Source organism: Balaenoptera borealis (assembly GCF_965194805.1).
Source record: "Balaenoptera borealis genome assembly, chromosome: 15".
NCBI lineage: Eukaryota > Metazoa > Chordata > Mammalia > Artiodactyla > Balaenopteridae > Balaenoptera > Balaenoptera borealis.
The window spans coordinates 69,281,702-69,293,930 of record NC_138871.1 but is presented as its reverse complement, the minus strand read 5'-3'; the positions used below and the strand labels follow the sequence as shown (position 1 = coordinate 69,293,930).

The window sequence follows — 12,229 nt, the reverse complement described above, 5'->3', positions numbered from 1 at the left end:
GGGAAGAATATGCTGTAAAAGACATGATGGAGACAGTTACTAAAATTGTAGTACATTCTTTTTTTTTTTTTATTTTTTTACTTTTTTATATATTTGTTTATTTTTGGCTGCGTTGGGTCTTTGTTGCAGTGCGCAGGCTTCTCATTGCCTGGCTTCATTGCGGTGGCTTCTCTTGCTGCGGAGCACTGGCTCTAGGTGCATGGGCTTCAGTAGTTGCGGCACGTGGGCTCAGTAGTTGTGGCTATCAGGCTCTAGAGCGCAGGCTCAGTAGTTGTGGCGCACGGGCTTAGTTGCTCCGTGGCATGTGGGATCTTTCCAGACCAGGGCTCGAACCCGTGTCCCCTCCATTGGCAGGCAGATTTGCGCCACCAGGGAAGTCCCTTTAGTACATTCTTCAGATTAAAGATTTGTATCAATATTAAATTCCCTGAATCTGATAACTTGTATTGTGGCTGTATAAGAGATGCTATTAGGGAATAATACTGATGTATTAAGGGGTAAAAGAGCATGATGTATGCAGTCTATTCTCAAATGGTTCAGAGAAAAGTTTTAAATATATGTATTTTAAGCATAATAAGATTCTAAATAACAGTGCTAATAAATTTGATAATTTAGATGAAAAACTAACCTTGGCAAACTGACACAAGGAATAGAAAACCCGAATAGTCTTGTATCTGTTAAAGAAAATGAATTTGTACTTAGAATACTTTTCAAAAAGAAAATTCCAGACCCAGATGGTTTCACTGGTGGCCTAAACATTTAAAGAAGAAATTTTACCAGTTGTATAAAGTCTCATACAGAAAATAAAAAAAGAGGTAACACTTCCCAACTTGATTTCTTAAGCTAGCACAGCCTTAATACCAAAATCTGACAAATAACAAGGAAAGGAAATTACTGGCCATTATCTCTCAGGAATATAGCCACAAAAATCCTGAGCAAAATATTAGCAAATTGAATCTTGCAATATACAAGAAAGATAATGTCATAATTTGGTGGGGCTTATTCTAGGAATCCAAGTTTAGCACAATCAGTATAAGTCATATTAACAGAAAAAAGGGGATGAAATTATGATTATCTCAATAAATGAGAGTTTATTTGACAGAGTTTAAAGACTCTTCATGATAAAAGTTCTTAGCAAACTAGTCAAGTATGTACAAAATTATAGCTATCATACTTAATGGTGAAATAATTGAATGTTTTTCCCTCCAAGTTCAGGAACCAGACAGGGAAGACCATTAGCACCACTTCTATTCAACATTGTCCTGGAGGTCCTAGTCAATTCAGTGAGGAAGGAAAATAAAAGATGTAAAGATTGGAAAAGAAGTAGAACTGGCTTTTCACAGCTGACATGATTGTATATATTTGGAAACTACAAAGGAATGTATAAACTGTTAGAATAGGAAGTAAAGTTGGTTTTCAAAAATCCATTATTTCTATATGCTAATATTAAACAATTGGAAAATGAAATAAGAAAACACATTTACAGTAGCAGTGCCCCTCACCTCCCATCAATTTAATGAAAAATTTGCAGGACTGCCACACTAAAAACTGTAAAACAGTGCTGAGACAAACAAATGGCAACCTAAATAAAAGGAGAAATATTATGTTGTGGAATGGAAGACTCAGTATTGTTAAGATATCAATTCTCCCTAGACTTACATACTCATTCCCAGTTAAAACAAGTTGGGGGTGAAAGGGACAAGTCAGTTTTAAAACATATTTGAAAATGCAAAAGGACTAGATTAGCCCAGGAAATCTTAACAAAATGAGAATGATTATATTACCTGATACCAAGACTTTATTAAAAACTATAGTAATTAAGATAGCATAGTACTGGGACTTCCCTGGTGGTCAGTGGCTAAGACTCCGCACTCCCAAAGCAGGGGGCCTGGGTTTGATCCCTGGTCAGGAAACTAGATCCCACATGCCACAACTAAAAAAAAAAAAAAAAAAAATAGCATAGTACTGTTGTAAAAATAAACAGGTTAACGGACTATGTAGAGTGTTTAGAAACAGACCCATTCATGTATGGTCACCTAATTTTTCTACCAAGTTAGCCCTGCAATTCAGTGGAGAAAGGATGATCTTTACAATAAATGGCGCTAAATCAGTTGGATATCTTTATGGATAAAAGTGAGCTCATACAACTTAACATCAAAAAAAAAAAAAACCCAATTAAAAAATGAGCAGAGGACCTGAATAGACATTTTTCCAAAGACGATATACAGATGGCCAACGGGCACGTGAAAAGATGCTCAACAGGCAGCCTTGATTTATTCCTTTTTATCAGTTGACTGATAAACTGAGACCCAACACAGCCAAATAAATGAATTAATTTTAAAAAATTCCATACCAAGATTAAGAATTGTTCCTATTGCAGAGCATTGAATCTAAGCTAGTATTCTAGATACTTAGTGGAAGATACAAAGTTAGATGTCTTTTTTTCATCTTAAAAAAATTCACATGTTTATGGGAAGTAGGTAATTGATGTTTGAGAACTAGTACTAATGTAGAAGTTATGCTAAGTTCCTATAATAAAGGCAGTTCTGCTGATAATTGTTTTGAATTTCAGGGATGATCTTATTAACTGTCATATTTGCTTAAAACGCATTTCAACATTGGCTCTGTTTCCTCCTTGTTACTTATATATTACTATACTTATGGAATATATACATGAATAGGCTTTTGTGGGGGGGGGGGAGGACAACTTTTTTTTTTAAGCCTCTCTCAGCCTGACAAAGGAATCAGCAATTTTTAGCAAGAAATTCATGGACTTAATTGTAAATGGGAAGTGATAGGAGTATATAGAAGTATAGTCTCTGTTTCCTTTTTTAAATGAGATAGAATGGGAGCTAGCAGTATATTTAAAGAGAAAGAGCCAGTGGAGAAGGTAATGATGAGAGGAAATGATTGTTGAGTTCAGTAGGGCAAATAAGGAACTACCCATGGACCGTTCCTCCCCACTCCATCCCAGAAGTTACTGAGAACCATATTAATTAATGAGTTTTAGTCACTTGGGCTGTGAGGCTTTAAGTTGGCCACTGGAGAACAAAGAAGACCGCATTTCCATGGCAGCTGCTTTGAGGAGCGTCAGAAACCAGCAACAGTGGAGATAGAGAAAAGCCAGAGGTCATAGAATAACCTTACTGTCAGCCATAGGACACAACAGGATATCTGGTAGTTTGCTGCCTACGTGACTCTTCTGATCTTCAAAATATGGGCATGACTCCTTTTTAAGAATTATTATTTTATGGATAAATTTTAGAAAACTGACCATTTTATTTATTGTTTACCAGTACGAGGATGTCGTCCAGGAAAGATTGTGCAGATGACTGAAGCAGAAGTTCGGGGCTTATGTATCAAGTCTCGGGAGATCTTTCTCAGCCAGCCTATTCTTTTGGAATTGGAAGCGCCACTAAAAATTTGTGGTATGTAAATGGGTAAAGTTGGAAACAATCTGTTTTGAATCCTATATTTACATTGAAGATGATTGAGAAAACACCTAAAAATTTTTGTTAAAAAAAGGATTGTTAGGTTTTATTACATTAAATTATAGAAATTGAGACTTTTATAAAATGACAAGTTAGAGACAAGAAGAACATGTTTGCTATATATATAACAGATTAAGAGATTGCTGTTCACACTATATAAAGCGTTCTTAGAAACAAGAAAAAGGTAATACAATAAAATTTAAGGAGTGGGGGCAGATTGTAGAAGAAATTCAAATGGCCAGTAAATGTAAGATCTCAGCCTCACCAGTAATCAGTGAAATGCAATTTAAAAACAAATCTGGAACTCTGATCAGATTGAAAAAAAAAATGTCAAAAATTGATATCCATTGTTGTCAAGGATCTGGAGAAAGGGCATTCCAGTACACTGGTTAGAAAAAACAGGTGTAGAATTTCGGAGGTCAGTACGGCAATATCCATGGTTTTCTAACTTAGATGTGGTCATTTTAATTTATTTTGAAGATTATATAACTTTATACAATTTGTATTTGATCTTTCAAGTCTTACAGTGGCTTTTGGCCAAAAACTAAAACTTGAACCTTAGTTAAAGTTAACCTTAGTTGAGTGATTGCATTTTTTTTTTTTTAACATCTTTATTGGCGTATTATTGCTTTACAATGGTGTGTTAGTTTCTGCTTTATAACAAAGTGAATCAGCTATACATATACGTATATCCCCATATCTCCTCCCTCTTGCATCTGCCTCCCACCCTCCCTATCCCACCCCTCTAGCTGGTCACAAAGCACCGAGCTGATCTCTCTGTGCTGTGCGGCTGCTTCCCACTAGCTATCTGTTTTACATTTGGTAGTAGATATAAGTCAATGCCACTCTCTCACTTCGTCCCAGTTTGATTGCATTGTTAAAGCTAGAAAAACTGTTGGCACAGAAAGCATTTTTCTGTAGTTCACATAACATGGGAAGTGGTATAAATGATGTATTACACTGACTTTTGGTTTGATAGTGCAGTTTTTCCTCTAGTAGCTGTTAGTATTTGTCACTTAGCTTTTATGAATTTAACCATCAGCTTTTGTTCAATCAAGGATTATTTGCTATATGCAGACCTTTTCATTCCCCTGCATGGTTTTTAGTGATGCACATTCATACCATGTAACCTGCAGATGCGTAGTGTACTCTTAAAATACTTTTTTTCCTCTTACGTGGCTTATTAAGTCATGTACTTGGTGTTCCTTTATATAGTGCGTAGCAATTAAAAGATATTAACTAAGTTAATGTTGAATAAATTAATTAGCTTAGAGTATCACCTGTAAGTAAGAGGTGGTAGTTGAAATTTTGTGGAAATGAAGCAAATTATAAGTCATCTTAAAATTAAAGAGTCATATTCTCAACAAGATACTCTAAAATGCTTTAATATAGAAATAATTTGAAGGTAGTAGAAGTTATTTATACTAAATATCTCTAAGTTTTTGCTGTTTGCTCACTACTAGGTATAAAAAAGTGGACCTAAGTTAAACTACCAGATAGTGTAACTGTATTAGCATAACAAATTACCCCAAAACTTCTTGGCTTAACGACATTAATTTATCATCTCATAGTTTCCGTGGGTTAAGAATTCAGGCACAGCTTAGCTGGGTCCTCTGGGTCTGAGTCTCTCACAGCCCATTAAGGTGTCATCTGGGCCTGCAGTCGTCTCAGGGCTCAATTGTGAAAGGATTCAGTTCCTCATGGGCCAGTGGACTGAGGACCTCAGTTCCTAATGAGTTGTTGACCAAAGACCTCCTTTAGTTCTTTACCAGATGTGCTTCTCCATTAGGTGGCTTCATCATCCAGCATGAGAGAAGGCAAGAGAGAGTGCAAGCAAGATGGGAAGTTACAATTTTTTGTAACTTAATCTCAGAAGTGAAAGCCCATCTCACTTTTGCTGTATCCTCTTTGTTAGAAGTAAGTCACTAGCTACAGCCCACATTCAAGAGAAGAGGATTACATAAGGGTATAAACATTCAGAATCATTTCATAGAAGCTGTGTACCAAAGTAACCATAAATTTTCTAAAACTGTTTTTTTCTATTTTTAGGAGATATTCATGGACAGTATACAGATTTACTGCGATTATTTGAATATGGAGGTTTCCCCCCGGAAGCCAACTATCTTTTCTTAGGAGATTATGTGGACAGAGGAAAGCAGTCTTTGGAAACCATTTGTTTGCTGTTGGCCTATAAAATCAAATATCCCGAGAACTTCTTTCTCTTAAGAGGAAACCATGAGTGTGCTAGCATCAATCGCATTTATGGATTCTATGATGAATGTAAGTAAAAATAAAAGCTTATTTCTTATTAAAGGGAAAATTCCCTAATAATTTTCCATTTCAAAGGAGTTCCTTCAATTCAGAGTTTTTAAAAATATGGTCTATCAAACAGAAGCCCAAGAAGAAAGCCTTACATAGAAGAGGAACCTAAAACTGGGAAACATGTTATTAATTAAATTGGTTCCTGGGGATCTCCTTGGTCATGTTGTTTCAGGTTAATTGCAACTTACTCAGCTGAAAGGCCCTCTTATAACTAATTTATACAGTAAAAATATCCAAGTGGAACAGAGGTCACTATAGACTGTAGCCTGTGGTTTTTCTAGTCTCCATTAAGGTTTTAGCTCTCAACTTTCTTGTGATATGACAGAAACTCTTACTGACCCTGTGTCACAAAAAATATTGAGAGGTTCTATGAAATTATTTAAAAGTTGAAGTTTATTAGAATTTTAATCTATGCCTATAAAACTAGAGAGAGAAGGATACTGAATACTCTGGATGTCCTTATTTTGTTGTACTCTTTTTCATCAGTAAGAAATCACTGATTCACTGTTGTGTGGTAGTGTTTCCAAGTGTTATTACTGAATTACCCTACTACATTTGACTTCGGTCTTTTGCTTTTGTTAAGAGTATGGGAGTGAATAAACATGTTTGGTTAATTAAATTTAGAACCAATTAACAATGATTTTCAAATTGAATTTTTTTTTTAATGCTGAATTCTCCATTAGAATCTCTTTTTGCTTTTTTCCATCCTTAATTATGGTAGAGTCCTATTACAACCCCTACCTCCTTGATTCTTGTAATTGTTTATTTGACAAATGTTTGAGGATGTACTATATGCCAGTACTTTTCTAAATATTGGGAATGCAGCAGTGCTCAAGAGAGATGATCTCTATTCTTATGGAGTTTACATTCTAGTGGGAGCGATTTTGTATTTGATTTTACATATTGCATTTTTATTTCTAACGTGTACTGTTATGATTTCAGTTGTTTAAATCAGACCAGTAGACAGGAAGTGGATTATAGTACATCAGGCTGCAACCACTTTTCTAAAGCTACTTCAGAAATAGAGGTATATTATTAAAGGATAAAACATGGACTTTGAATATCCTCAAGGATAGAAATGACATCAAATGAAATGTATGTTGAGAGCAGCTTGTAAACACTTTGAGTTATACTTGTTCATTGAGGGGCAGGTTATGGCATAAAAGCGTAGGAAATTAGTGCTTTGTGTCTTTTTATCCCTCCCTTGGGTTAGTTGTTGCAACTTACTGCCAAATTCAGAAAAATCAAGTAACTCCAAAAAGGTGAACGTGCACTTGAGATTGTGCTTGTTGTAGCTCTTTATGGTAGACTCCAGGAAAATTATAGCCTTTGTGTCTCTACTTACACTTACTATGGTGCCAGGTAAAAATTTACTCAAAAGTGAATGCCAGTTAAGCACCTGGTAATTCTCCTTTCTTGGCAGTAAGTTTATGCCGTGTTACCAGTGCATTAGAGTTAAAACAGACAGTCTCCAGAGGCACCCCTTTCACTTCTGCTTACCTAACTTGGCGAGGTATTTAACATCTTGAATGGAAAAAGTAAACTAATAGTCTATTAGATTGTTTCAAAGTTGCTATGTTATAGTGACCTTAAAAGGCAAAAGTGTTTGATTTGTTTCATAAATCACCTGGCACTATATTTGTAGTCTCTGTAATTTTACTGAAGGTGCTGAATGTTTATTATATTTATTACCTTTTTAAAAGTATACAAGTCACACTCATTATAGAAAAAACAAGTGCTAAATAAACATAAAGAAAATTGGAATCATTCATAAGTCTGTTGCTGTTAGATAACTAATAAGAACAGTTTTAGATTTATTCTATATTGCTTGTCCTTTTTATAGGCAAACGAAGGTTTAATATTAAATTGTGGAAGACCTTCACTGATTGTTTCAACTGTCTGCCTATAGCTGCCATTGTGGATGAGAAGATCTTCTGTTGTCATGGAGGTAGACTAGTAAATTCGCCTTATGGGTTTTTCTTCTTTTTCTTCCATTATTTAGAAAAGGCCTATAATAATTGAAATGCTGTGGAAAAACAAAGCAGTGCTTATTTGAAAACTCAAGTGATTAAAACTGTTTTAAACATGGCTAAAATGTCTTTTAATAACTAGAAATTTGCGGTTATTTACATAATGAAAATGCAAATTTAGTACTTGTCTTTAAAGAATTTCACATATGAGGATAAACCAGAGTTTTGCTTGAAAAAAATGTCTTTCCTTTGCCTCAGTTTTGACAGAAGGATACCTCTACTATCAGTAAAAATGAGAGGATCATGACTATTTTCCCATCTATATTAAATACTTTTCATCAGAGTCCAAATATAATATTAAATATATTTATGTTATATAAATACATATTTATATTATATAAATATAACATATATATAATATTAAACTCAATGTTTAATGTTGTCACATGCCAAGAGTTCTAGGCTTTATGTAATATGTCTGCTTTAGTCCTAAAAATAATTTTTTAGTAGAATGATAAATTATTCTGTATGACGTGTTAAATAAACTTGAATATATGAAAGTTCATTTGAAAAACTAACATGTTTCTAGCACTTGGCTGGATGCCGTGCAAATATATAGATAGTGTATGATCTGGTTATCTTGAGGCATTTAAAACCTATTGATAAAACATTTTCAAAACAGATAATTGAGTAATGAAAGGAATTTAATTATGTGTATTTGTTGAGACAGTAATTATAATGAAAAGTCAGGAAAGGTAGAGAATTGTTGGGCAAACATTTATGGAGGCATGGGTTTTGGAGGCGAAAAGGACTTGAGACAGTCTTTCTAGTTCAAGGAATGTGTGAGGACTGGCCCAACTAGAATGTCAAATATATATGGGGAATGATGGAATCAGATTATGGAGGTTTGAACACTGAGCAAAGGAGTTTTTTGAATGGTTTAATAGCCATATTAGGTTTTTGTACAGGGAGATAGTTTAATGAAAATACTATAAGAAAATTAGTTTTTCATCTGTGTGCAGGAAGAATTAAGGTAGAAAAATGCTAAAAGATAGATTCACTTATCTAGGCTTGAGGTAATTGTTTATTCTCTGATAGGACATAATTTACTATGTTAATTGAAACATTTTACAGTAGATACTAAACATTTAAGAAATTGTAGCTCTTGCACATTAGTATAGTTAAGAATAGACATGTAGCCGTATGAATATTGAATATGGAATGTGAGGTGATACTTGAATTGTCTTCCAAAGAGAAATACTAGGCTACTTAAAAGATTTCAAAGTATTTTCATGTGCTTTTCCTTGTTTATCTTTCTGATCAACAATTATGCTTTTATGTAAGATATTGAGCATGTTGGAGTGGGATGTAGGAAGGTCTTAATGGGACATGTTGAGCACTTTAAGTAAACATGTTTAAGTGGTAAGAAGTGGCAAAACTTCTTAGTAGGAAGGATTGGAATTGAGTGCGTTCCTATGAAGAGCAGGGAGTGATTGGAAAGAAAGAAGAGTGGTAGGATTTTTTTTTTTCCTTGAAAAATCTTTTGAAATGAAAAGGAGTTTTATTCCCCTGGTAGGGAAAAATAGAGAAGACCTAATGGTAATGTTCTGTTGTATCAAAGTGGGATTCTATTTAATAACCCAATATATTAAAGATAACATTGAAAGGAACACTTGAAGTATCTTTAATTTCACATAGTAAATCTCTTTGATTAAATGCTTTTTATTTGAGAGAAAATTTTTTCAATGTCAGTACTATGAGTCATCTTTTCATTTATAGGACTGTCACCAGACCTGCAATCCATGGAGCAGATTCGGAGAATTATGAGACCCACTGATGTCCCTGATACAGGTTAAGTATATAGAGAAGTTTAATCAATATTTAATGTAAAATGTTGGCATATTTGAACTTAATTATATTTAATGGAAGTAGGATTGTATTGTGTAATAAATAATAGAGCTTTTTTTGTAGTCAGTAAACTAACTACAGATTACTTGGAATAATACAAAATATTTCACTTTCCACTAATACTCCAAAGTACAGAAGTTTTAAATTTTATATATAACCATAATATGGTTCTGTCAAACTTACTTTTTCACAAAAGTTCTGCTATTGAGTCCCCTTACCTTCCAGTCTTTCTAAATTCCTTTATTCATATCAACATTGGTTATGTTCTTCAAACAGTTGTTAAAAATTAGTCGAAAGTTTTTTAATTAAAATAGTCTTTCTTAGCCAAGGTTACAATTACCTTCTTTTAAATTATCTAGTAGTTTTCTGTTATTTTCTGTATCATCTATATTTCAGATTTTTAGAGGTCTTAAGGCTCTTGAGACAGAAGGCTCTAGAGATGTGTGGTTAATGTTATGAAAATTGTGAACATTTATGTGAAAAAAAATCTGAAAATTGACTATGCAGACATTGAGAATAACTTTCAGATTTTCAGTAAAGCAAATAAAACGGAAGCAAATAAGTTCCAACTGAGGATAAATTGCTGTGTTGATTAACAAATGAGCCTAATGTAATTTTATAAATAAATGTTAGGTATAGTTGCCACTTACCCTGACTTTTCTATTGGCTTTTAAATGATAATTATTCATATTTGAGTACTGGTATATGTACCAGTTATGGTGTTCATATCATAAAATACCATGAAGACCTATGAATTGAATGCAGTTAGTGTGTTGTTTCCTCAGTTCAACTTTTGCTTAAAACATCAGTACCTTTCTGTGTGACATTTCTGACAACCAATGTGTGCAGTTTTTCCATACCACAGCCAATTCTCCAATACCATGTGGGTATCCGGCAACTCATTCCAATTCTGACACTAACCCCTGAAGTTAGCCCAGACCCCACAGGTTAAGGGCTCCATTCCACAATTCTGCTCCCACTTCAGACGCCAGCCTCAAGTGGGGTCTCCAGGAGAACCACACTTCTACCTGGCAGACTACAAATTCAGAGGTTCCCACAATCACTTCCTCAGATGCTTTACTTAGACATGTACCAGTTTATTATAAAGGATACAATTCAGGAACAGCCACATGGAAGAGATACACAGGGCAAAGGTATGGGGAGAGCCCTGTGTTGGTAGGTGAACAGCTCCCACACCCTTTGGCATCAGCGTGTTCACCAACCTGGAAGCTACCCAAATCTAGTTGTTCAAGGGTTTTTATAGAACTTCGTTTCTAGCCCTCCACTCTCACCCCTCCCCAGAGGTGGCGGGTACGGAGTGGGAGGGCTGGAAGTTCCAACTCTCTAACCATGTGTTTGGTCTTTGTGCTGACTGGGTCCCATGGTGAAGTTTCTGGGTCCCCCCCAACCCACCTAGGTCCCCTCATTAGCATAAACTCAGATGTGATGGAAAGGAGGCTCCTTATGAACAACAAAAGACACTTCTATCAGGAAATTTCAAGGGTTTTAGCTTTGTGCCAGGAATGGGAACAAAGACCAAAAGTATTTTTATTATATCACACTGTCATACTGTTAAAAGCATTAACAAAAGCAAAATTGCCCTTTCGCTCAGTTTCTACCAGGCTTTAAAAAAAAAAAAAACCAAAAAAAAACTTACATTATTGGATTAATTGTCCCATTGTTATTTGTGTAGTCAGACCCACCACGTATCTATTGTATTCATCAGTTCTCAACAAACTTTTAATATCTAAAATGAGGATTGCCTAGAGTGCCATAGGGTCTAGAAATCCTATCATACATTAGGAACATCATATATATGTGGGGGGGAAAGGTCTTTTAGCTTACTGATAAGAGAATTATTTATTGGTAATTTTGTAAAGGAGAATTGATTATTCATCAAATAGGGTTGGGCTGGATGGTACTTACTTCATTTCCCACTCGTAAGAGCCAAAGACTATAGAAAAGTAAGCATTAAAAAATATTTGTGAACCAGTGCCTGAGTAAACCATGGCCAAACCTCTAAATTGGATTGTTAATAACAGGCATCTGGTTGCTTGTTTTCAAGTGTGATTGTACTGTTTTGCTCGGTGTACTAAAGCATACTGAAAGTGTAATGATATCACTCAGAATGCTACTCATGACTATACAGCAACCATTATAAACAGTTGTATAGATCCTCTATTATCAGTAAGCCACCAACATATTGCATATTGCAGTAAGTTGTCTCATAACTTACTTGAGTAACACGATGTTTTTGTATTGATTATAAAAAGAAAACATGCATTTTTCTAGATTTTGATTGTAATTATAGAATATATTTGACCAAACCTAATAGAAACTAGTATTTAAATAATAGGGTATTTATTTAAAATAAGGTACAAGGTACAATATAAATATCAAGTCATTCCATCTTCAGCGTTTCTGTTGTTGGTATAGTTCAGACATAAATCAGTTTTAAGGATGGCACGTTAGGTTTCTCTTTTTATCATATTTTAATGGGAAGTTTCCGAGATGCTAAAAACAGTCATTTTGAGCTTT

At 34.6% G+C, this 12,229-nt stretch overlaps 1 protein-coding gene across 4 annotated transcripts in view; it reads left to right on the top strand.

Moving 5' to 3' along the window:
* PPP1CB (protein phosphatase 1 catalytic subunit beta) overlaps positions 1-12,229 on the top strand; it is a 36,098-nt gene that overhangs the window by 14,875 nt on the left and 8,994 nt on the right. For all 4 annotated transcript variants that reach the window (XR_014234775.1, XM_082356807.1, XM_082356809.1 and 1 more), the window contains 4 exons: positions 3,297-3,428; positions 5,541-5,771; positions 7,657-7,761; positions 9,563-9,634. Coding sequence is in view for 3 of the 4 variants with exons in the window: in XM_082356807.1 (XP_082212933.1) it covers positions 3,297-3,428; positions 5,541-5,771; positions 7,657-7,761; positions 9,563-9,634 (540 nt within the window). In the remaining variant the exon portion in view is untranslated. The remainder of the gene's footprint in view (positions 1-3,296; positions 3,429-5,540; positions 5,772-7,656; positions 7,762-9,562; positions 9,635-12,229) is intronic.